We start from the raw sequence: 27,828 nt of genomic DNA, 5'->3' as shown, positions 1-27,828 counted from the left end.
TCATTAAATGGGTATAAATATAGCCAGATCTGAAAAAGTCTTTTTTTTTTTAAAAAGTAAAATAAAATTGACAAGCTGATTTGAGATTATGGTTGTCCTTACAATACACAAATTGTTCATTATTCATAGGGCAGTCCATGTCCATTTTCTATAGAGAAGTAGGTAGGACCTTTTGTGTGTGATTCTTCCTATCTGTGGTGGTGACCCATTAGTACAGTGCCCTAGATCACCCACAGGGAAACGCTGTATAGTGATGAAGTTATCAGAATTAGTTTATTAATCATCTCCATTGTGTGATTTGTATGAATGGATTTGAGTTTCATTGTTACAAGTCCACGCTGCAGTCTCCAAGGCCGCCTCCTTTCCCCCAGGAATGATGGATGGCCATTGGACAACTCCTCACTAGATCATCCTCACTTTGGTATCCATGGAAACCAGTCTGCCTTTCTTATTGTCATTTTCACAAAAGTATTTGTACAAAGAAGCACTGTAAAGTAGAGCTACAGCTGATGCCAGCTGTTCACAATCTGTGGACTGATTTGTGTCCCATATATAAAATGTTCAGGAATAATCAAAATAATCTAATTTCTCTGATCCACAATACATTCATGGTCACTAATGCATGAAATAATGTAATTTGGATTTCAATGGAAGGCTTAATTCAGTTTTCATTATTGAAAATCTGCTTTCTTTTCTATTGCTCAAAGAAATTAGTAAACATTTCTTGAAAATTTGAATGTGTTTCAAATGATTTAACTGCAGTTCACGCAATGAAATTTTTGTTGACACTCAGCTGGGTAAAAAACAGAGGGGTATTATATTGTTTTGCGTGTAAGAAAGACGTTGATATACAGTATCTTTATATGGAGAAATGCATTATGAAGTTTTATAAGAAGTTTATCCAATACTTATGTAAGAGAAAGGGCTCAGTTTTGTGAGAGGGGTATGTTTATATTTTAAATCGGCATTATGTGGATGGAGGTTAGAAAAGAGATATTGGGTACATGTTTGTGGTTAGTTATACTTCGTATTGGTGTTGATAATATAATGCATTTAAAGCAATTTTCCAGTAATCATAAAGAGAGTAACGTGTTAGAGATTTGCAGATTAATTCCTATTTACTGTCAGTAAGAGTGGTATCCAGAGCATGGTGGTGACTGGAAGGAGGCTGTTCGGGAAAACGGCGAAAAATAGTATTGATCATTGAATAGTTGTGTACGCAATACTCCTCACACGGCTCTGTATGTGTGTGCGAGTGTTCAAACCAAGTGTTGCATCCAAGGTTGGCTATTAGAACGGCTTCAATTTGTATTCCAAGATCTGTGGCTAGTTACACCTTATACTGGAGTGATGTGTGTGACAGTTGACGATATAAAAGGATTGTGTGCATTGCAGACTCTTTCAGGGAGATAGATAAGGGGATGGAACGGAGATGTCTACCAGGAATCTGTAGGATGTGTATTCTACAAGGACAAATTTCTATGTACTTATGATCACATCAACAGGAAATATATTCATCTGCAGCTGTTGAGAGGATAAAATGAATCCTAAATGTCATTTATTTTGTTCACGACTGTTGATAACGAGGGATTCGTCAGATGATTTGTGATATGTGTCTATTTTTGTGATGCATGTGAACTTGTATGGCTGACAGTAATATTCTCAGCCATTTCCTGTAAAATCTAGGTCTTGCAAAAGCTTGTGAGTCTGATATCAACTTGACACTCCTTATGCCAGCAGATTTTGACTTAAGATTTAGAACTATCATTTACCTTAAGGTTGAAAATATTGATGAAAATATTCTGTCGGCTTGTATAAAACATGGACAAGTGTGAGCTAGTTCCCGTTCAGTGAAGGAGACATTTATTGATAGGATCGGACAACTTGGGCACACAACTGGTCTTTTAGTCTTCCACAAATCAATATAGTGCTGCTTGGTATTGTTTTGATTCTGATGACCAACCCTACAATATACTGCCCTGTTATATATTATCTCTATATGGTTTAACAGTAATGTCCTTATGGGCTCTATATAGAATAATTCTCAGTGTATTACTTCAGACTATTTAGGGTACATAATGCATTTATGTGGACAAGGCATGGATGGATTGAGTATGGTCAATGGTGACTGTCATTTAACAAAACAAAAGTGACATCCTGGATTTTATGTGATATCAGTCTATCAGTGTATTATTGTGGATTGCTGAGATAATAGTCTATCGACAAGGACATAGATGGTTTGGATATGGTTATGATCAACAAAATATAATTACAAAATGGCAACCATCATTCATCTGTAACTATATACTAACATCCATTCATCATCAGGGAGACTAAACTCTATAATCCAGCAGGCTGTAACACCATCTCCGGCCTGTGTGTTTGTAAACATGTTTATCACTGTACATGTGAGTAGCAGTGATAATTGGGTGAGTCTAGTCATTTGTGTGTGATGGAGGAGATACAGAGCATAAGGATGGATAGTTGGGCTCTCCATCATCTGGCTAAACGTTGTCATCTGGAATCTTATAGATATAACACACGGTATGCATGATGTGGGTCTGCAGCCAGTCTAAGTGCATTTTTTTAAGAAGATAAAAACTAATAAGCAGAGATAAAGAGTTGTGCCAGATGGTCGTGTGCGTGTGAAAATGCAGTATCTGCACGCGTAGGCTGGTATAGGAGCAGGGATTAGGTGTTCAGACCAATATTTGTGGAACAATTTTTTGTTGGATAGAATTTCTTTATGTTAGCATCCTTTTAGGAGATCATCTGTAGGGAGGGATACAAACCAAAACAGGGAGCAGATAGAGGATACATTAGGGACAGTTTCACAGCTGCTGAAGGAAGGCTGTCCTAGTGTCTTAGTGTAAACAAACCAGAGGACCCAAGGATACAAACATGCACAAAGTGTCAAGGATGTCATCAATGTATACAAACTAAACAGCCCCCAGAGGGCTGTCTAGAGACTACCCTAGCAGCTAAGGAGGAACTGTGTGAGTCAGTGTGAAATTGGAAATTGCATCATTCGCACATATATTGCACTGACAGGGCTGAAATATCATCAAAGTATCTAGACTTGTACAAAACAGGGACTTAAAAAAGAACAAAAGGGGCTGAAATACCCTAGGGTCTAGAATATCTTGGAGACGTCAATATAAATACAGGGATATAAAGTTGTGGACTAGTCGTGTACTAGTGCAGTATTGTAGGCCTACTTCATCACTAACACAGGAGCTGTGACAAGGAGGTGTGTAAATCCGGGGGACTGTGTACATTCCTTACTAATCCCCATACACCGACCTCACAATAGAAAGGGATTCAACGTTTTTTGATGGATTAATACTAGTGTTATGTTTGACTTTAGTCAACTTGGTGGTGTAGTAAAGATCTAGGCACGCTAAGTTCTAGGTATGTTATACACAGACTTCAAAGGCCTGTAGTACTACAATACTCTTTCTTTATTAATGAAATACTAACGGAGGTGACTGGACCGTTGACGTGCAGACTGCACTCCACGCCAGAACGACTTACTCATGAATATTGTATGGCAGCTAAACAAACCTGTGTAACTGTTTTAGGATAGACAAAAAACAATACGGAAATACCACATTTCCCAGGGATTGTACAACTATTGGTGTAAAATAATAATTTTCTCAAAAATGGTAGACGTGATGAATGGACTGATTCTTGTAATATTTAACATTGGTGAAGTGCACAGTCCTCTGTACACAATATGAGCAATATACACAAATTTGTATAACAAGCACCTGTTTCAATTAGTTAGTGCTAATTGGTTCCTATTGAGCCTTTGATCCTGGGAGTTACTGATCAGTTGTGTACTGGAGACTTACCCGGACCCTGTGAGTGTGGATTACAAGATGTACAGACACCCCAGTGAGCCCTGTAACATGGTGAGGGTAGGAAACAGCTTGGTCTAGGGTATATATTGGAACTGTGATCCAAGGATCCCGAGTCTATCTTTGTACATCTCTCTACACTACATCTGACAACCCTATAGACTGTACAGCTGTCTAGCTTCACATCTTAGCTGGCTGCAGGAGCAAAGTGATATTTCCCAACTCTGTGTTTATTTGAGGACAGAGCTTTATTAAGGACTGGTTTATTGGCCAAGTATTGTGTGTTATTACCAGTACCTTGGATGTCCATTGTCATCAGGCCAGCAGCATTCCCCCATTGTGTTCCAAACGGCCACAGATGGAGGACAATTTGTGAGCCCTGTTAAAGATTCTGTGATGTTTTGATACTGTGTGAAATGTACTGTGGAATAGTTTTATATGACAGTTGTTGAGATCAGCTTTAATTGACCAACTTTGACCATTGTAGCCCAGTGGCCTGGATAAACAGTCTATATATAGTACCAGTACATAAGAGTTCCATTGGGTAGTGATTTCATTGATCTACGGAAGTAATGGAGTAATAAATGGAGAAAACTTTAATTTCATCGAACAGTGTCAGAGTTAGGCCACATCCAGTCATTACATATTTATGTGTAAACATTCCAACGTTAAATGACCACCAAGTGAAGCTTTTCTTATTGTGAAGTGTTTTACACATTATGTCAGTTTTAAAGTGATCCTTGACCATTACAGTTCAGACTGACCTATGGCCTTGGGCCTTATGTCCAGCTGGAAGTGCTTGCCACTGACCACTAACTGTGACTAGAGGTAATACACAGACCATTGGTGTGTATCTATACTGTTACATAGGGTATATATACCCCAGGGCTGCCAATCAGCCAACTTACCTGTAATTAACAACATAAACTGACTGGATGAAATTGACACCGACCATGCAGTAATAAACAGATGTGTCTGGTGGTCACTCACCCAATACACACATGGTGCTAGGTCCACACAGCCTAACCATGCCTACAAAACAAAGATACTCTCTGTTTGCATGTACCCGACCCATGGAGGATTTCATGCCCATTGGCCACAGAGTCTGGGGTAGGTACCACATATACATGTACTGAAGTGTGGCATCATGTATATACATTCTTTTGTTGATGTATTAACTTTTGTGTTTTCTGGGGCATTCGGTATTGATGTATTATTTATATAAGTAGGTGAAGATCGTTTTAATTTATCTTCCGTTTTGCATCATGTCATTCAAGGATACATGTTTATAGTAATCAAGGATTGTGTTCTGGGGCATATCAATATATACACTATCATGACTATAAAACCACACAGATTTGTACAACAATATTTACACCAAGATTTGATTACAATAGCTAGAAGGTGATCAATATCTGGTTATCAACTATTGTTTTATCTCAGGTGTATCAATCGTCTATCTATACACTAAGTTTAAGACCGTCTATACATCAATATTTACGAAGGTTGATATACATTGATGATATAATGAGAATCTGTTGTAATGTCTTGTGAACCCGTAATCTACTTTCACTTCACACCTGACAGGTATACATGTGGACAATATCATGTGAATTTGTAATGTTTGTGATGATCAGAAGGGCATTTGGTTTTACCATTTATATATATAGTATATATATACCTGAAGTGGAATGTATTCCAGGTGTGGATTTGATATAATGATGTATAAAATATTAGAGCACAGTGTAAAAGCTGGTTTGATCTCTCAATATTCCAACATCCTATTTAATCTGACATATCCTATATAATGCTGACTTCAGTATAATATGAACCTATATCCCAAACTTATATAAATACCTACATTTAATTTTATGACCATAATCTGGCAAAACAAAACCTACCAATAGGAAGAATCATGTAGATGGTAAACCTCAATAACTATAAATACATTATACATGTAATCATATTTGTTTATATTCATGTAATAAAGATTGAATGTAGCAAGGAGAGAATGTTACAACCAAAGTGCAGTAGATAGGCAAAAAAATATTAAATAATACAAAAACTATATCCAAGGTACAGCGATAGCGATCCGACAGGTGGGCTGTTAAGTCTCGTTACAGGTGTGAACTGTGTAAGCTAGTGACTGATGTATCGCTACCGCATCCTTGGGAAGATGTAATACTTAAATTAAGCTCCCTTGTATTGGATGAGCTAGCTAGCACTGAAACCTTACAAATTATGCCTAATGGGTTCTCCAGTGTGGTAGTATACTGGTACCCACAGCTAGCTACTACTACATGAAAAGTCTTATAGTTACAAATTCTAACACAGAAATATAAGTTTAATTGTCAGTTGGCTGTAACGGTTTTTGAATGCTAATTAACTACAGCATCTATCAGCAGAAGATAGGGGCTGCTTTTCATTATACATTGTACATCTGTATAATTAATGGCTTCATTAACCTCTGTTCTTGTTTTGAACTTGAAAGGAACTAGATAGGGGGAGGTATAATTAATGGTAGATATTGAAGTACATGCATGGTAATGACCTCTACTAGCTATATAAGAGGGTCAATATCATTAGTTCATCTCCCACTAAGTAAAGGGAGGTAATTCAGAGGATTTTAGGTTTCTCTTTGTGTACTACATGATCACAAAAAACCCTGCTTCATCATATTGAAGGTTATGTTGATTTGTATAGAAAAAGTGTGCTATGTACATATGGAAATGTTCTACTAATATTTTTAATTCAGTAGTTTTGTTTTGGAACTATTCAGCAAAGGACTTTGACTGTTTTATATCACAATATCTAAAGTAAATTTCTGCACTTATTATATTTCATTGAAATTATATTACTAATACGCCTAACAACAATCAAGGCATTGATACATTGTAAACCTAGGATTCAAATATTAATTCCACTAAATATACAGTTGACATTAAGCTGACTCACCCAAGGAAAGGGTTTTGGTGTTTATTCATATTTAAAAAAAAAAAAAAACATTCTCTGGCAGGCAGAGTTCTCTTCAGTTCCTAATGCACTGCTGCTCAGGTGTTTAGACTTAAACCACTTCCCTCCTCCACATCCGTGTCAAGTTAAATTCAGGGCTTCACATGTTGAAGTTCTACACAGGTTCCTTCTGTTTAGACGTGATAGTAAAATTTCACGGGTAAAGTACCAAATTGTATTGCCTCAATTGGATCTCTGGCAATTAGAACAAAAGAGGAGAAGAACAAGCTAGGTCAGAGGATATTGGGGTTACCCCAAATTTGGCTGACCTCCCGTTAGTGGTTAGTCTCCCGTTAGGGGTTAGTCTCTATCCGTTTAACGATTGTGATACACACATTATTTTCTCTCGATTGTGACGTCTGTTGATTCATGGAGCTATTTCAGTTTAGGAAGGATCCTGATGTAATCTGAATGAGCCTGATTGTGAAAGAGACTGGAGGCGATAATGGAAGGTTTTTTACAGGGTTTTTCGAAAAACAAATTTCATAATTTTAAGTAGCACCGGGTGATGAAGAGTTCGTGAGGGATGTGTACCATTACTGTTCTGAGAGCTGTATGGAAACCAAGGGAACTGGACAGGGGCTCACGACTATGTAAGGCTTACTTATAGCAAATAGGGGAACAGGGGTTCACAGGGGCTTGCGACTATGGAAGGGGTTCACTCCACACCTATATCATGGTGGCTGGAGCCCATTGGATTCTTATTTATCTGTATACTACATATTAGATAGGGCATATACACAAGATCTCATGACATTGAAAGCTGATCATGAGGAATGGATTTTGGTTCTTCCTGGCTTACAAAAGGATAATGCATGTGTGCAGTAACAAATACATGTCTAGAAAGTGTTGCTACTTAGAAAGTGCTGAGAAAACTAAAGGCTTCTATTGTGAAAAATTTAAGTTGCTATCAGAACTAGAAATGGTTTGTGAAATATAGGAATAATTTCTATACACTATTGGATATGTTTTCAGATGTTTCATAAGGGGAGATGTACTAATTTGATGGTTTACCTATGTATTCCTATGCTAGGATGCAACATTCTCCTAAAGAAATCTGGAAGAAGTCTATCTTGTTTATGGTGAGATGTGTCTTGGCAGTTTCCTATACCAATCTGTAGATGGCTTTGTTGTGTATTTCTGTGGCCACCTTGTCCCCTTCCTGTCAAATTACAAGTTTCTGACCATTAAGGCCCATGTCCAGTGAGGAGTGGACACTGATTGACCATGGATAAAGACTAAGAGTGACGTGTTTTACATGCTACCTACAGGCCCAGTGTGTGTCTGGTCTGATTGTCAGCTATATAGTGACAATCTTTGGAATCTCCAGTTATGTAGTGCTGTTTCTGATCATGAGAAAAGGTGTCTTTAATTAATTATTAATTTGATACTTTGTGATGACCTATAGTCATTGTGCTTCATCTGTTTGTCTGCTGTCCACTGTCCATCATTGTCTGCTGCATGTCCACTGTCTGTAAACTTTTCAAACGACCGTTGTCCGCCATCAGTAAATTTTTCATTTAATTAACTTCTTGTCATTAAGTAAGAAACTTAAGCCGATATTGACCCGATATTGGTCATGTAGAATGATGGGATAAAGGGCAACCAAGTTTGTTTATTCAAAGTCACATATTGTTCAAATAGGCTACATTCTTTAAACAACTTATTTTGTACTTATATGTTTTTTGGGTTTTTTTTTTACGTCTACATTTGTTGTATTGTATTAATAGTCAGCTGACAGTTAAGGTCCATTGGGTCTATTGTCAATCACATAGAGAAATGTATTTCACTCTATGATAATTATATAGGTAATCAACATTAATTTTTCTTTTCCAGTGGAATAAAATCTTCTTTATAACTATATTGTACATGTAAAATATAATATCATCAAAGAATATTTTACTTAACTGTCATTGTGTTGTGTATTTTCAGATATCCGTAACCAGTTAAACGAACAGCTAAGATGCCTAGAAAACAGACTAGAAATTCAAGTTGCTATGGTGACAGAGATACAAGATTTTTTCCGGAAAAAGGCAGAAGTTGAAATGGAATATTCCAGAAGTCTTGATAAACTTGTCAAATCAACCAAATTTCGGCACAAACAGGAGAAACAAAAGTAAGTTCGTTATTTTAGATAGGGGTATCTGTATTTGCATATTACAGAGTTATCTGCCCTTGCGGGTAAGTACTGATTGTGACTTCATGTGTTATGGAGTGTAACATCATACTTTTTGAGAAACAATGAAATTGCGCTCACAAAAAAATGACATAACAATGGATAACTACCCACAAGGGAGCTAACTCTGTAATATGCAAAGAGGGAATTCTTAACGTCAAAGTATTAGGTACTTTTGGACAAACATGAGTACTTTTTTCCTTTTAGATAAGCATCAGTCATATTTTTACTTTCTGTTATTTATTTACTTGTCTGGTTTGAGAGAAGTGATATATGATGAAATCTAGAACAGAAAAGGTCAAGGTCATTGGTAATGATTTGCAATACATGCAAGGTCATAGCAAGGTCATAACAATACATCGCTGAAGTTAGTTTCTCTCCTCAGATGCAATGGGTTCTAACCTACTCTATGATTATATATGACAGTATCAATGCCCATGAATGGAATTAATAATAAAGCAGTCATGTTTACATAAAACCTATATAGGATATGGTCAATTATATTGTATGTGGAGGGAGTAACATTGGACACATTAATTGGAACTCTTCAAAGCAGTGAGTGTGACTGTTCTGAATCATCTAGTCAGGACACATACAATGTCCCCTTATCAATTTTAATATAAAACTTGGCTTTGACTCTTGCAAACAGAAAATTGTTAGGTATTTAAAGTAAGGTACAGTTTGTAAAACTAAAATTCACATCTCCATAGGTTTTATCTGGGTGTCAGAAATATCTGTTTTCTGGGCTATACCATTTTCAATTTACGTTGGCATCTCGGACATGTATTGTATGTATAGGGTCCTTGTGCTATATTGATACAGTATCTGTATATCGTATATGTAGTATCACTATAATGTAGCCCCCTCCCTCAGCACTCACAACCAACTTTAACATTTAGATTAATAGTAAAATTTTCTTTAAAAAAAACCCTAGGAGAAAAATTGGGAAAGTTGCAAAGTGTAGGGGAAATGCTGTGTTTGGCATAGGACACATTGTAACAGCATTGACAGATTAGAAAACTTGTATAGTCAACTAAATAGGCTGCCATAAAAATGATGTTAGACTTGTATATAATTGATAGATTCATTAAAAGGATTAAGTATCTTATTGATAATGCCAGCAGAATGTTGCTAAATGATCTATTTACTACTTGTGGATGGAGAACTAGAAATATAATATGAAAATGGAGAAACTGTTTAGTCGCTAATGATATTTATTCTCATTGATTCGATTGTTTCACATTTTGATATCTGCTAACTCACTTATATGTCATCGGTTGAAATAGGAGTTTGTTTACCAAAACCTTTACAACAATGATCAACTTTCGAACAATATCGAACAATTATTGAAACAATGCTGCACCTTTTGTTAAAGTCTAAAACAGCAGCCTGTAGCAATGTTATGTGGCTGTAGTCTGTAACCTATTGGAATAAAAAAAGGTAATTATTGATAATTTACTGTTCATTCTGTCTAAAAGAATAAATGACAAGCCAACACAAGTCACATAAATTTAAAATTCATGTATTCATCTTCATTCCCGATTTTAATGTTTAAAGTTATTGAATAATTTATTGGAAAAAGCATTACCTTGGCTTTGAGGGGAGAAAGTGAAGTCTTTCATGTTTGTAATTAGGCTTTGGATTCTGTTTTACCAATAACATGAGGCAATTGTTCATAGGAAATCATCAATGATTTAAAATGGTACGCTGGGGAGGGGGTTGGTGATCGGAAAGATAAAAATGGGAATTTGTTCTTAAGGTTGATTGAGTTCTTTGGATATTTGTGGGGAGGGATGGTGATTGGATATTTGTGGGGAGGGATGGTGATTCTAGAGATGAAGATCAGGATGTTTTAAGTCATCCTAACTATGAGCCAATGGTGACTTATAAAGTAAACAGAGTTGGATCTATTTCCTGTCGATGGGCACACGGACATGACATACTTCTCCTTCTGAAATCTTTAAATCCTTGAACTTATATTTATTGTTATATTTCAAATGAAAGGTCATGTCCTGGTATAGTGATCTCCAGTATGATGAATAATATTGCTTTCAGATATTTTTTGTCCTGAAGTCGATGACCTACATTTCTTGTATAGTCTACTCTTGTTTCTGTGCTATATGGCAATAGTGGCGATATTAAAAATATTTAATTTCAATAATTTTGACACATGTGGCATTGCTATCATTGAAAAGGCAGGTATTCTATGTGTTTCTCAAAGAAAATTATCTTTTAAACAATATTCTATTAATACCATAATAGTTATGATAATGTTCAGCAAATATAGCAATATATTGAGGTTGGCATCTTCAATAATTCATAAGCATCGCTTTGAATTGCAAAGATAATGCACGTGGTAGCGAGGGTATATAGGCTCCAGGTAACTAAAATGCTTCATGCTGATTGACATTCTGATATAAAAACAGGATTCTAGTACAATTGTTTCCTGATAATTTTGTATTTTAAGAGTCAATATTTTGGACACAAATGATATTGAGATCAAGAACAATTTTGCAATTAAGGATGACTATCATGTGTTACTGACATAATTCTAGTTTCAATGATGATTGAGTGGTGTGGATGTGTAATTGTGTATATCATTATCCCCATTGATCTCCAGTTTTAGAAACACAGATTCCAGGCATCATAAATCAATAGTCTAACTGGCCATCATATCAGCTAGCTTCTCTACCAATCTGAAACCCACGAAAAATGGCTGCTTAATTACCCAGCAACAAGCCTGTGTCATAATAAAGTCGCTAAACCAGTGTTTAGATTTCACTGATACCAGATAGGCTATGTATTTGGCTAGCTTTGTCCACCAAAACCAGACCCCATCACTGAACAATAGTCATACCTCTGAGTTTATATATTCACCATATTATATATTAACTACCATAGGTAATATTCTTAGAAAATTTATAGGAATGGATTTCAGTCTTGCATTTTGCTGGGCCTTATATGTTAGAGAAACACTGCCAAACTTGACCTATACGAACACACTTACAATGCATTCATGGTTAAAACATTGTAATTTTCATTTATCTTCAATGTTTCAATAACATGTCCGTATTCTGTGTAAATAAACTACCGTATTCGACTCAATATGCGTCCATATCCCTTTAAAAGCCCCTCCCCTTTTTGAGGCCTCATTTCAAATTGTCCGGACATACGACCAAAACAATCATAAATCTATCGGTTTGCAATAATTTTGTTTTATTAACCACCTTTTCATGTTTCTTGAATTTTTTAAATGCCCTGGACACGTATTGGGTTGAATACGGTATGTGTATAGTGAAGTGATTTTGTTGGTCTCCAGATGTTCATTATAATCATGTTGTGCTATGTAATCCATCCTCATCTATGAGTAATAAATGGTAGAAATTGAGCATTAATTTGTATTATTTTGTAGGAGAGAACACTGGTCCATGTTTTCTACAATGTCCTGTTGGCAACAGTTACTGGACATTACCAAGAAGGAAAGCCGCGACCATGGCGTCATGAGTGAGATCTGTAATAACCAACTCGTCCAGAGAATGGGCCACATCATAGATAACTCACAGAGAATATATCGCAGGGTAAGTTAATTTAGAAGTTGGTCTGTATCTGTACTTTACAAGAAGGATTCTAGATTTTAAATAAAGTATTTTTCAGGCCAAATGCAAAAAGTATGTTAAGGTCATTAGAATTGGTGAAGAGAGTGTGTGAAAATGGTGGGAAAAGTACTTTAGTGACATTTTAAATAAGATAATTTGATTCGGAAACTGTTGCAAATACCATGGCACCAGTTTAAAGAAGTTTTAGGGAATTTAAAAAGTTCATATTTCAATAATTGCATGTGTGAAAAACTTGGGAAAGAACTTAATTGAAGGAAATTTTAAACTTTCATGTCAATGTCAGTATATCATGTACTAGAACTGCACTAAAAAAAATTGTATTAGCGACCTTATAAAGTAGGTGACTTGAAGTATGTCACAAATGGAATGCACATTCCTTGACTATATATATATGCCTACAAAGCTATTCTTCATGTTATTTGATTGGTCAAAATTTAATACAATATAATGTAGATTTTCATTGGTCCAATTGATTGATATCTATATAGAATGTGATTATCACTCCAATGATTTTTTATATTCCATGGCATAGTATTGGTCCAATTAAATATTTTGTATGTGATACTTATGGAATTTGGTTAAATATTTTGATTAATTTCATCTTGACTACTCATTCGATAGAATTTGATTGATAATTGACAGATTGCCGGCTGTCAATCAAATCGCACATGACTTTGCATTTTGTATTGTGTATGCTACAATGTTTGCTCCGACATTGAATAGATACATTTGCGTTTATTATTGGCTATATTACTCAAGGCGATTGGTCCATTTATAAGTGACCATACAGTAAAGCCTGACTGATGAACTTTTGTTTTTGCAGTGTCGAGATATTGGGGTCGAGAGCCATGAAGACATTATGAAAACACTTACAGAATTACAAAGTGTAAGTAGAGAAGTATAAGGCTTTGTCTTCTCTTGGTCATGTAAATAATTTGAAGATGCTCCATAGCCTACACAGCAGAAACGATACTCAGCACTTGAACAATAATTGGTGTTCAACCATGTTACATATGTCTAATTAACACAAAATATAACAACAAAAAATAACTTATTTTGCTTTTGGTGCGTGCACGATCGGTTCTTCATTCTATTTTTGGACATAGCACCACAGAATTTTTTGGGACGCAATTACTTATTTTCAATATATCTTTATCTTGAAGTAAAATAAGAAGCCCAAACTTTTCCATGATGGTAATGGTAAAAAAGTAAGTAACTTTAGTAATGGAAGAAAAAGACTGATTCATCTGCTCCTTTTTTTTTAATATAGAAAAAAATAGCGTTCGTCAGCAGTGTAGCATCTTTAAGTTTTAATGCACCAGACCGAGCCGGAGCATGTTTTTGTTTTATAAACTATGTATTTATAATTGGACTGTACAAGGTCTAAGGATGTCGCGTAATTTCATATCACAAGTTAGAGATCTGGCAGAGATGCTCTTGTATTAAATATAGGCAACCTATAGCAGAAGATGTGAAATGTTGAGATATGCTTTTGAAGTGGTAGTTAAATGTTTGAAGGAGCTGTAATAAGACCGACGTTAACACATGATGTAATTATATGAATCATTTCTGCTACAGACTGTCTGATGTGTTACAGTTAAATTAGGCCTTCTAGAATCACCACGACAGGCAACGATCTAATTCATGCTCAGTGCTATGTATATGTTGCATGTTTCGGGCATGTGCTTTATAAACCTTCAATTTATACCACGGCTTAGAACTTAGAATCTTAGAAGATATACACAGTTAGTTAACAATTTGTTTTCTGAAGGAAGTAAAATGTCAGAAAAAGAGGCTCTTTTGACTTTTTGTTTTGGACTACATTGCCTGACATTTAGAGTCGGTCAGCTGATTAAGAAGCACTAGGAAATAGTGATGTTTGCATGTGTACACATGATGCATGTGGCTTACAATAAGATTTAATCAGATATACATGGATCTGTCTAGAGAGCTAGTATTACCAACTTCTGTGTCCATCCCTAAACTGATTGGATATACTAAGGTGATAAGCACTCCCACCCACAACCCACTAAAAAATAATGGTAAAAATGGCAGAATTTTAAATAGTATGAAGATTAAGACATTTTTTTCTGTCTTTGATCTCTTTATTTGGAACTCTTCACAAGAAATTATGTTTTTTTTGCTGGACACTCCCATGACAACATTATTTTCTGAATGGACTCCTAGACTTTTCTTTGGCTGGCTGTCTGAATTACTGGCGGTTTCTACTGTCTTTGGCCCGCTGTCTGAATTAATGGCCATTTCTTTCTGTCTTTGGCCTGCTGTCTGAATGACTGGCCGTTTCTCCTGTTTTTGGCCAGCTGTCTGAATTACTGGCCGTTTCTCCTGTCTCTGTACGCTGTCTGAATTACTGGCCGTTTCTCCTGTCTTTGGCCTGCTGTCTGAATGACTGGCCATTTCTCCTGTCTTTGGCCTGATGTCTGAATGACTTGCAATTTCTCCTGTCTTTGGCCCGCTGTCTGAATTACTGGCCATTTCTCCTGTCTTTGGCCCGTTATAGCCATTTCTTTCTCCATAGGTTAAACATCTGAGTGCCAGTCTCCTTTGGGTCTGTACCCCACCTAACCCTGCCAGTCACTATATAGTCATTACTTCATTAGGTTGTAGTCTGTATAATGTAATCTATTATCCAATCTATACTAAAAGAAGACCTACCCATAGGATATATTATCTGATGTTACATCTGAACAATAGGGGATGGTTACAGGGTCAATAAAAACTAAATTAGGAACATTACAGTCCCGGGTCAATAAACACTAATTAATTTATAGTGTATACATGACATAATTGAGTTTGTTGTGGAATGTTTTATGTCATTTTGTCATTATTGTGTAGTTCTAGCTAAGATATAATTCATTGGACGTATTATACTGTCTAACTCTATACTGTAGTACAAATACTACATAGCCGGTTAATTTTGCGGTGATCATATATTTGAAGGACATTGCTGTGATCGTGAAAATTTGATCTGCCAAATATTGAAAATGGTTGAATCCTAAATTAAAGCCACAATGCGAGAATTAAAATTCATTTGATCAAATGGTGGAGGGGGTAAGCCATTCACTTAGCCTGCAGGGGTCAGTCTCCAGCATGGATATGAAAAGATCTGGGGTCACCTCCCCGCAACCACTAGGGTATTCTCCATGCACTCCAGTGGCCTTGCACAATTACATCCAGGTCATCGAAAGTGATTTGTAAAAGTTGTATAAATTGTTTAGAAATTGATGTAAAGTAAAAAAGTTTATGTTTGAAATTTTCATTTTCTCATTCAAATAGTAAAAAGATTGACCTGCAAAATGACCGGCTATTTGATATATATTAGCTAATTTGACTTCGAAAAGATATAAAGGTTTCTTTGAAAAACCAATTTATCTAAATTACAATTTATCTTTATTTCATTAAAATTTAAGCTGATCTCCCAGTTTTATTAAAATCATATGCTCCTCAATTTTCCTGATGTATGACCTTAACTGTTGTTCCAGGCTATGAAGACGTACCATACATACCAGTCGGAAAGTAAGCAGGCTGAAGCCAAGCTCAAGGCAGTGGAAACTCAGAAATCCAAACTAGAGCTTCAGCTATCAGGCAAAAATGTCTCAAATAACCGCAAACTGAAAAGCTTTACCCGTCAGACAGAAAAAGTAAGTATTTCAGCAACCTGTTATGCAATGGAAGGGAGGGGGGGTAGTGAGTCTGCATGATTAATTGTAAACAAGTGTTAAAAGTAGCATAGGTAACTAATTAGTCTAATGTGATAAACTGAAATGCAGCAAAGTGTTGTGTTCATGGTAAATTAGAAACCTATTGGAATGAGATATATGGTGGAGTGGCCATCATATCATAGTTATAGGGTAGATTTTTGGAGATGGCTAATATAGGCTTTGCCTGTTGCCAAATCCATTTGCATATTATTTGCAATAAAATTTGTTGAAATGAAATAGGGTAGATTTTCAATATGCATTCACTCCTACAGTGAAGATAATGAAGTAAAACTGATTGTAAAATAATTTCTAAAACATTACTTTACATATAAATAATCAAAATACAGATTAAGATAATGTTATTTTAAGAATTAAAGCAGTGCCTCATTGAAGGTGACCTTTAAATTGCTATAAGGTCACTGAGTTAGGTTCTACTTGGCTGAGAAGAACCAGGATGGAACTAAATAAAACCGCTTTACCTCATCTGTCATAGGCTATGGGAATGAACTGGCTCACACTGGTATTACAGGCAGGCAGTGTAACCTATAAATAGGATTACACATGATGGCCGAAACACATGTCAGCATGTCTGTGTAATGTTTTATCGTAAACTTTCTCTAATAAACAAATACAGATGTAAACAAGTTCAAATTAATTGGAAAGTGTTCCATTATCTAAGTTTATATCATTCATTAGACTTAAGTTCAAGTTGAGGCATTTAACATGTTCATGTAACAATTTAAGTTTAATATTCTATATCTCATTTCTGAAAAACACAAAATTACTCTATTTAATAAAATACAGATGTATATTTATCTAGTTTCATCATATTGATCAAGACCAATATACATGTATTATATTTGTTTCCTCTTTTCCACAAAACATCTCACTATGACCTCTTATTAGCCGATTTATTGTAATACAAGTTTTCTAATATCTTCCTCTTTTCCAGAGACAAGCCAAATACTCTGAGAACAAATTGAAGGCTTTAAAAGCCAGGAATGACTACCTTTTGTGTATAGAAGCAGCCAACGCAGCGATCAACAAGTACTTTTCTGACGACATATCTGACCTGATGGATGTAAGTATTAGTGAACTTAACATTACCAAATTTGTCTAAATAAGCGCCCAGGGCATTTAAAAAAAGGAAAAAATGAAAAGGTGCTTAATAAGACGAAATATTGCAAACCTAAACAATTTTGTGTAGTTTTGGTATTGCCAAGGCAGTTGAAATTGGTATCTTATTAATTGGGACCTGATTTAAATACTGCATTTCATAAAGAAAGTGCACCATGTCCTCCCAACCACTGGCTAAATATCAGACATGTGTGACAGTCTGACAGAGTATAAAACATTTTTTGTTTAGAAACATTCCTAATTTTCTTGGTAGATACATAACCAAGATTACAATATCAACAAACTTTTAAACATGTGTACGGTAGTGTTTCGCTCACTGTGATAGTAATCATTTGTCCATCATATTGTTTGGTCCTTGTGCAATCTAATTAAAATTAGACATGTAATTCAGCTCCACTATGATGCTCTACGATACACTCCAATACAAGATCTAACAACGACCTGTTAGGGGTCACCTCAGCATACCCCTGGCCTAGAATCGGTACATCTCTAGATGTACTCCTGTTAGCCTTTTATACTTCTGAGAGAATCAACCACACCGAAGATTCTATATGGTGAGAAGCTGATTGGCGAACCACAAGGGTCATGCTGAGGTGACCCCAAACGTGAAGTTGTTAGATCTTGTATTGGAGCGTAACGTAGAGCATCGTAGTGGAGTGGAATTATGTCTAATTTTAATTAGATTGGTCCTTTTGCTATTGACATCAAATGAAATTGGTATCAACTGTGTTAATCCCCATTATCTGTAACGCTGTAATCAAGTCCTATTTTCTGCGACAATGAGACTACCAGGAAAGTGCTAATTTTCTAAAGTGATGCATATTAATTTGAAATTGCTTTGGCAGTGTATGGACTTTGGATACCACAACTCGGTGAAGAACTCCATGCTGATGTACCAGAATCTCCACAAGAATCTGAGTAGATGTCACCAGCAGAGTGTGGACATTGTCCAGAAGTGTGTGGCCGAGCTGGACGCTCAGGCCGACAAACAGCGATTCATAGAACTGCAAAATGCTGCATTCATGCTGCCAAAGAAATTTGAATTTCAGCCATGTCGGGGTGATGAGGTAAGTTACATTACTACCACCTTACATAAATTTTGTTAAGGCAATGAGGGGATAGTTAAAACGTAAATTATGCTTCAGCATGTTACATACAACTTACACAGGCTCAATTATTATAATCCCACCACAACATTAACAAAATCAAAAGTTGTCTTATATTTATGTTTTTTTAGAAAACAAAAGAATTTTTATTTTTGCGGAAAATGTCTTCTTTTCTTTAAAATACATGTCTTCATTCTGTCATTGTCAACTTCTTAGATTCAACAGCTGATTCCTTCGTAGATTCAACAGCTTATTCCTTCTTAGATTCAACAACTGATTCCTTCGTATATTCAACAGCTGATTCAAATCAGTGCTGTGTAACAACAGAATTTATTGCCTGGTGTTTTATGCAGGTCCAACAAATTAGTGCTCAAAAACCAGTTCAGGACGATATCCTCCAACGGCACCGTGCAATACAGGAGCGACTTGTCGATCTCCGATTAGAGAATGACGAGGTTGGTACAAAGTCATGGTAACAGGAAGAATGTATGAGTGATTGGGGTACATTATATATCCCCCCAACCCCCCCGCAACGAAGTTAAGGGGAGAGTATACTGGAATCAGGAACAGGTTGTCCGTCTGTCTCTCTGTCTGTCTGTATGTCGACACAACTTTGCCAGGCAGACTTCTCCTAAACTACTCTGCAGATTTTGATAAAATGTGGTACACAGAACCCTGACATAAAGGGGAGTTAAATAGACTATATAAAGGGTTCTGCAATGGACTTATTACTAAATTTGTGCTGCATGGGGTATTAGTCGTCAAATCTGGCTACAGTTCTAGTTAACATTATTGGTACATATTTTACCTGTTTATACATTTGTTTATTTGACAGACGTGGAAGACGTTAGAAGCTACAGAGAAATCACTTAACGATAAAATCAATGTGGCTGACTATGATGTCTCAAGCTTCTTCGTGGACGAGAATCAGCCACCACGGTCGCCTCATGAAGCTGCCAAGCTCCGCGGGGACAGACTTGAGGTGGAGGGCTTCTACTTAGAGGTGAGGGGAGCATTTAGTGTTACCCATTTACTTTCTGCTGGAAATGCTGAATTTGAATTTGAAGGATTAAATTTTAAACAGTCAAGAAATCATATGCTTTTGTAAAAGGAGTTTGTTAGTGTGGCTGGTACAAACTCTGTATATAAGCTAACGGACTATGCTTCTTTGGCTCAGTCGTTAGAGCTGTAAAGTTTCATGCCAGAGACCTTGGTTTGATTCCCGGTCGGGACAGTTGACAGGGATGCATATATTATACTGTTCTTTTATGCTTTTAAGATAAAAGAATAAAATAGAATGGTGATAGCCGACTTGTGCTACTATCGAGAGATTTGAAGATTTATTTTCTACTTTTAGAAATTCCGCTCCTACACATTAAGCTGTAACAGGATATCACGATTACAGGCCAAACAAAGTGCAATACAGAAATCTGTCGGGGACAATATCTCCAACACGGGGTAAGTCAAACATATCAACCATTCTTTACATCAACCGTACCGATCACAAGACGTCAAATTCACAATTTGTAGACTCGCCGTATCATTTTCCTTCGAAAAGACCGCCATATTTACATGTGAAAAAAAGAAAGTTTTGCTGTGAATAAGTTATTTTGTGCAGCTCAAATTTTATTGCCTACACGTAGTAGGTAAGAGATATAAGTACGATAATATGCACACAAACATTTTAATATGGTTTGCATAATCATGACTTTGCTCCATTAACAGTAATAGGCACCATTTGTAGCTATAAAGACGACACCATTAGCTGTCTATAAGTTGGCCTATTTTGAATGCAAAGACGGATGATAAAGCTGAAGATACTAGAAGTAGTCTAATCTTACATTGGGTTTGAATTCATATGCCATTGCGATTACGCTAATTTGAACGCAATTCCCCTCTTATTGACTATATAGTGGCATTGTAAATATATAGAATATGAATGATGAAAGAAAGTCAACCCATACAATGATATGTAAGTGATGCTGATAAATTTATTTTGTTTGTCACCATTGTTATTTCTATAGGAGACCACCATCACTGCCACCAAAGCCAAAGAAGAGAAGAATAGGACGGAGTCAAATGGTGGGACAACCCAAGTTGTTTGGGGGGAGTCTGGAGGAGTATATAGAGGTGAATTTGTTATACAACAAAAACCATGACAAAAGTTATCAGAGTATTTAGGTTAAGACATTGAGTAACAAATCACTTCCAATTTAACAGGATGTTTAAGTTTTACAAAGGAGTTTGAGCCAAAGTGGTTCATACTGTACATACATATAACATAGATGTCTTCATTTGTGTAAATCATTGTTCATTTTACGATCTAATGACAAAACAATGGGTGAGGAATATGGCGCTTATCTCATGTGATAACTGATTATCAGTTGTGCAAATTGATGCCACATTTAATTGAGTACTAAATGTGATATTGTTATGGAAGAAACTTCGGAATCAAGATACAGTTCCAGGAAAGACTATGTATCGATACAAACCTTGGCAATTCAATATTATATGTGTGAATGGCTAATCCATGTATCGATTCAAACCTTTGCAATTCAATATTATATTTGTGAATGGCTAATCCATGTATCGATACAAACCTTGGCAATTCAATATTATATGTGTGAATGGCTTATCCATGTATTGATACAAACCTTGGCAATCCAACATTATATGTGTGAATGGCTAATCCATGTATCGATTCAAACCTTTGCAATTCAATATTATATTTGTGAATGGCTAATCCATGTATCGATACAAACCTTGGCAATTCAAAATTATATATGTGAATAGCTAATCCATGTATCGATACAAACCTTGGCAATTCAAACATTATATGTGTGAATGGCTAATCCTCTTACCTTCTATTACAGGCTACTGGTAATGATATTCCACTGATTATCAGGAGCTGTATACGAGCCATCAACCTTTATGGTGAGAATTGTGAACCAGTGACAGAAATGTGCTTACCGTATTCGACCCAATAAGTGACCAGGCCACTTAAAACTATCATGCTTAATAGATACAATTTTGAACTTGCCTTTCATAAATATTATTCTTAAAAGTAAGCCATAAATCAATTTGCAAAAGAAATCAGTAAGAAAACCAACAAAGGTTTTCATATTTTTAGTCTGCATGTAATTCAAAGTAAGTGGGGGAGGGGGGGCTTATCGGGTAGAATGTGGTAGGCTAAATCATGCTAACAAAGTAAACACGTGTCAATATCATACCTCCAAATCTATTATTTTGTGTAATAGTTCATTATTATGAAATGGCATAAAAATTCTACATGTCTATATTATATCAATATTTATTACAACATTTAGGTTTTCTAGATCTCGGTAATTGTCTTTATTTTTTCTGCACAGGTATGCACCATCAAGGTATATTCCGTATCTCAGGTGCTCAGGTAGAAATCAACGAACATAAAGCAGAGTTTGAGAAAGGTGAGTACATGTTTTAATTACTGTAATCATAGTTATGTTAGCCACATTTTAGCACAAATGCAAAACAAAATGTAATTTATGATTTATTAATATACATATGAATTAGCTTAAGTCAGTGTTTTAATACAAGAAATACCCTTTTGCAATATTGCACCGTTAATATTATACATTTGTTGACTGACTTTGAGGTCAACATGTGTTATGTGGAACTGGAGGACAAACTGTTACCTGAAACTGACTCGATTGGTTTACGCATATCAGCCCAAGTTGTCAAGTAGTGCCAAATACTAATGAATTTTGACGTCGTGATGATGTAAGCAGTCAAAATTTCACAGTCCCAAACATCTGAAATATTGGACTCGTTTTACTATAGGATAGTATAGGGAATATATTTACATGTTTCTTTACAGGTCATGACCCCTTGGTTGATGTTGACCCCAGTGACATTAACTCGGTGGCTGGGGTACTAAAGGCCTACTTTAGGGAGCTGAGAGAGCCCCTGTTTCCACTGCCCCTGTTTGACGAACTCATAGACGGCAGCAGTAAGTACCACACTTTTAATAACAAGTTTACCACCTACAAGACTGTGACTATTGTGTGATCATCATTTATTACAATATAAAATAAAATAAAAGGTCAGTTGGCAGATGAATGTAGTCAAATGTGCCAAGTTTGTACCTGTATCTGCTATATAACAAGGAAGATCAATGTACATGTACCTAGTACCAATTTTGTGTCCCCTTTATTACAATGTTGATTGTTCATTACAGAACTTGACGACCAACACCGATGGGAGAAGATTAAAGAACTGTTGTCCTCATTGCCTCGCTGTATCCTCATTGTTATGAAGTATCTCTTCTCCTTCCTCAATCAGTAAGTTACAAGCTCGTCAAACAGGTGTTTATCTCTATTACTGATTTACTGGCAAGTTATTCTGATGCATCAACAGATGCTAACAGAAACTAACAATATGAAAAATGAAGCAAATTTTATTCACACAAAATGAACAAAGTGCTTCTACCACAAAAAATTCCATCTTTAAGAGGTATATTACAAGTATTTGCAAAATTAGTGAAGAAAAATAAAAGACTTTAATTTAAAAAAAAACCAAAAAAACCTTGATGTGAATCCCAATCACTTCCCATCCCTTGACTGGGACAAACCCTGTGTAAGATCATGTTCTGTAGTAACTCTATACATTGACAGCCTATCGGAGTACTCGGACGAGAATATGATGGACGCCTATAACCTGGCTATCTGTTTTGGTCCCACACTCCTGCCCATCCCACCGGACCGGGATCAAGTCTCGTACCAGAGCAACGTTCACGAGGTCATTAAGACTATCATTATACACCAGGAGGACATATTCTCTAACTACGAAAACTCAGTCGTCTATGAGAAGTGTATCCTAGAAACATCAAGGTATAGCCTGCTAGTCTGATGAATTCTGTCTTTGCATATTACAGAGTTACCCCCCTTGCGGGTAGATATCGATTGTGATGTCATTATTTTGTGAGCCATTTTCTCTGAAAAGTATGACCTTACGCTCACAAACACATGACGTCACAATCAATGACCTACCCACAAGGGCAGATTACTCTGTAATGTGCAAACATACAGTTTACTTTTTACATTGAGCACAGCCAATGTTTGATGTTTAATTTACATCGGAATTCAGCTTGTTAAAGGAAGATTATTTAAGTAATAAACTGTTACCAGATTGGACATACAGTTGATATGAAGCCCATCCGGAAGGCAGATAAATAGAATGGCGCCCGTTAGGGCGCCATGAATAACAGGCGCCATGAATATTTATCTTTCGGACGGATGGGCTTCATATCAACTGTATGTCCAATCTGGTAACAGTTTATTACTTATATTTCCATTACGATTATTAAAATTCAACACTATACATGTATATCCTTTGAATTTTCCCGCTTGCGCTTGTGTTGACGTCACCAAGTTTAATAAACGGAACAGCCATATCATCAGCTTCTGAATATAGTTCAACACAAAACGGTTTGAAACAAGCGAACAAATGAAAATTATGCGATGATATTTTTAAATACATGCTTTTTTGTAAACATAATAATACTATTAGATTTCATAGACCACACAACTTTAAAATAACTTTTTAAATTATTTGACTGTTATGTATAGGCGTAAGTATATATTGTATACACTATCCGTGACGCGGCGGAAACGTTAAATATTCATACGCTTGACCAGATTGGAGTTCATAGCGTGATATTGCCCATCTGGTTTAACATAGATCAAACGGGAAACTGAAAGTAGAATGGAAATATAAATTGATATAGAATACATGTGTAGTACTAAGTTTTTTCGCCCAGTTACGGCACTTGTAACTTTTTAAAATAGAATGGTGCTCAATTCAACTTGTATAAATGAGTATCATTAATATAACATTCTGAAGAGAATAAAAGAAGAATAAATTAATCATTGATATGCAGGTATAAAGACAAATTTAACTTATATTACTTGATTGCTGTACCTCTAGGGACACGACAGACGATGTCACTGAAGATGAGGATGAAACAAGCTCAATACACAGCAATTGTGATGAGGATGATGATGGTAAGTAGTGGGTGGTGGTGGTCAAACGATATATATTGTACTTCAAAGCCAGGAACTCTCTACTGACGGATCCAGATCATCCAAATTCCATATTTGTGTATTTCAGAGTTACCCCCCTTGTGGGTAGGTATCCATTGTGACAGTATTTAGTTAGTGAAACTCACATTGTTTCCTCAGGAAAAAGTATAATGTTACTCTCGCAAACACATCATGTCACAATCAATACCTACCCACAAGGGCAGATAACTCTGTAATATGCAATACAGAATAGTACACCCAAGTTGTAAGCCCGGTGGTGTTCATGATGGTTGACTAGGATCTGACATCTGGCCCTGATTTCTCAAAACAAACTCAAGTCAAAAACAAACTCGAGGCCAGTATTCCCACATGCTTTATAAAATGATATGACTGGTATACTGATAGTCTCCTGAATAGTAAACACCATGGCTGTCGTTACTAATCTTTTAACTCTTCATCTCCTCAAACTATCCCTTTTCTATTTGCTTCTTCCCTTCATTTCTCTCTTGACATATTACTAAGTTATCTCCCTTATGGGAAGGCATCCATTGTGATGTCATTGTTTTGTGAGCAAAGCTTGCATCGTTTTTTCTAAAAATATATGATGTTTTGCTCGCAAACACATGACATCGCAATCAGTATGTAGCCTGTTGTTTCCAATTGAATGATATATACAGTAAAACATAGTTATATTAAACACATTTAAAAATTTTCGTTCTCAAGGTTCCTATTATTTGTTTGTAATATGTGTATAATTGATCAAGCTTCCTGGTATAACAAATTAAGTTCCTTGGTCCACTCAATATAGTTGTGTTTTACTGTATTGATTTCATTAGAAATACTATAATTTACATAAGTCACGTTAGCAATATTGGAATCTGGAGACTTTAAAGTCTAAGGCTGATTTCTTTAGTTTTAGATCAAAATAAAAAATTAGAATTATTTAGCTGAAATCCTTAGTCTGATTTCTAGTTTTAAACTCGGGATGTTTCCTCTGAAAAGTATGACGTTACTCTCACAAACACATCAGTAATTAGAAAATTAAAATTATTTGATGACCTTATCAGGTTATCTTTGTCAAAATATTGGTTTTAAGGCTGTGTGCTTCTGACTTGTAATTGCTATTGTTGATGCTTATCTGTAAAACAAATTCATGAAAATACATTCAGAGGAAAATAATTATAAATGACCTGCGAGATGCTGAGGGCTGCTGTGGAAACTTTACTGTTGAATTATCATGAGATAGTATTGATTCTTTGAAAGAAAGGTCTATTACCACATGGATGCTATAATTAGGTATTATACTCTGAAAACTATTCAATAAACATGTTTCTGGTATTCTTTTTTATTTGTTCTTCAAATTAGTTATGATAGTTTTCTTTTTAGCAGAAATAGCAGTCTGATTAGTTATATTATTCTTCAATATTGATTCTTATCTAGAATATTTCCAACATGCAAGCTGTTAATTTTCACAGGTTTTTCAGATGGTGAGAAGAAAAAAAATAGGTTACGATTCAATTTATATGTAATCAGATCTGTATTTAGAACTTCATCTCAATATGTGCTTCTGTTTTAATAGAAACAACTGATATCAAAGCTTTTAACAGATAGAGATTAATTCCAGCTTTATAGATGTACACCAAGAATTGTATGTCTGACCTCAGCGAAGCAGTGATTTGCTCTATGCTATGAATAATTAGGTCATATAGTTAGTAGTTCACAGACTTAACTAAGAAATATTAACTGTTATGCATATTGCTAAATGAGATTTAACTTAACAGAACAGCAAAGAAAACATTCTTTTAACTTTTTAGTTGAAACTTGGTTGATACCAAGGGAGATAACTTATTTCACAAAGGGAGATAATCGGTGCATGTGAGTGAGAGGTTGTGGGTTCTGTTTCCTTATCTCTATCTTCTGATTTCCAGGCTCTGCGCTAGGTAAGAATGTAAGACTCCCTGCTCATCTTCAGTTCTTCCCAAAAATTTTATCATCATTTGCATATTCATCAGTCTTTTAGTTTTATTTCAGAGCTTTCACTCTTAACCTGCTGGTGCTTAAAACTTTTCATATATATTATCATAACTTAATACCTGGGCAAAGATCAAGATATAGCTGGAAACAACAAAGACGTTTTTAACTTATTTTGTAAATTTAGTCAAATGACAATTTAAATCTGTATTCTCATTAAACGCAGATGAATTTTTCATATCCATATTTAAAGAGCAGGGTACATGATTGAGAGCTCAATATTATGACTTGTTACTAAACCTCATGTGGATTTGGTTGAGTTCCGACCTGTTGTTGTAGTACACAGGCTGAAGAAGGAGGTGGGCTTGTGTAACATGAATGTATGGTGCTTTAGGTCTAATGACAGTGGATATATTAATGATTTTAATCTGTGATAGACTGTATTTAAAAATTTAGACATTTTAATGTTTATTGCATCTAATTGGTTGTGAACAGTAAATGTTGTTGTCCCTGATTTTAAATTTGCTTCTTTTTGTTGAATCCCCTCGAGCAGGTGATGTTCTTAGACTAGATATTTTTAAAAGTTGTCTGCCCTTGTAATAGCATGCGTCAGAAAAAAATCTACACTAATGGTATCAATTTATTCAAAACAATAAAATCAGGAAGAAATTACTTCACTTGTGTAATGTTGAGTTTCTATGGTAACGAGAGGTGGCTGTGTGTAAGATGTGTTGTAGTATAGTCGCTAATTAATGCTCAGCTTTGTACAGGAATAAAGGGAGACAACTGCATGGCTTCCTGTGTTAACAAGGGATGTATATATAACCACACCGCTCTGTCGTAATGCTTATTTGGATGTATGACTTGGTTTTGGAGAGAGAGAGAGAGAAATGCTTATCATACACTATGTAAACAAGAATTTACACAGAATTATATGTACAGCTTTCCTAATTGAAAATATACTTCTCCTACCATCTGTATGGACTAATCGGGCTCTGCTGGATTAAGTTCTAAAAGATATTTAACAACTGGTGATATTATTGGTATGCCTTAATCAAAAAGATCATGTATAGGCCTACAGTAAGCTGTGTATATGTACATATCGATGGAATATTTGGATCTTCACTACGCTTAAACTTCGGATCTGCTCTACATATAGTAGAGCATA

General features: G+C 35.7%; 1 protein-coding gene across 6 annotated transcripts in view; it reads left to right on the top strand.

Annotated features, from left to right (window-relative positions):
• The window catches only part of LOC138336198 (SLIT-ROBO Rho GTPase-activating protein 1-like), a 93,599-nt gene that overhangs the window by 58,656 nt on the left and 7,115 nt on the right, over positions 1-27,828 (top strand). For 4 of the 6 annotated variants that reach the window (XM_069285560.1, XM_069285564.1, XM_069285565.1 and 1 more), the window contains exons 2-17: positions 8,805-8,988; positions 12,461-12,626; positions 13,489-13,551; positions 16,169-16,327; positions 17,340-17,468; positions 18,370-18,591; positions 18,984-19,085; positions 19,466-19,633; positions 19,988-20,088; positions 20,655-20,760; positions 21,504-21,564; positions 21,999-22,076; positions 22,487-22,618; positions 22,847-22,949; positions 23,283-23,498; positions 24,595-24,671. In XM_069285560.1, the coding sequence (XP_069141661.1) occupies positions 8,805-8,988; positions 12,461-12,626; positions 13,489-13,551; positions 16,169-16,327; positions 17,340-17,468; positions 18,370-18,591; positions 18,984-19,085; positions 19,466-19,633; positions 19,988-20,088; positions 20,655-20,760; positions 21,504-21,564; positions 21,999-22,076; positions 22,487-22,618; positions 22,847-22,949; positions 23,283-23,498; positions 24,595-24,671 (2,067 nt within the window). Of the gene's footprint in view, positions 1-2,467; positions 4,971-7,228; positions 7,466-8,804; positions 8,989-12,460; positions 12,627-13,488; positions 13,552-16,168; positions 16,328-17,339; positions 17,469-18,369; positions 18,592-18,983; positions 19,086-19,465; positions 19,634-19,987; positions 20,089-20,654; positions 20,761-21,503; positions 21,565-21,998; positions 22,077-22,486; positions 22,619-22,846; positions 22,950-23,282; positions 23,499-24,594; positions 24,672-27,828 lie in introns of those variants that run through there. The other 2 variants (XM_069285561.1, XM_069285563.1) reach the window with 2 other exon arrangements.

This window comes from Argopecten irradians, chromosome 12 (assembly GCF_041381155.1).
Source record: "Argopecten irradians isolate NY chromosome 12, Ai_NY, whole genome shotgun sequence".
Classification (NCBI taxonomy): domain Eukaryota; kingdom Metazoa; phylum Mollusca; class Bivalvia; order Pectinida; family Pectinidae; genus Argopecten; species Argopecten irradians.
This window is presented reverse-complemented; position numbering and strand designations above follow the sequence as displayed.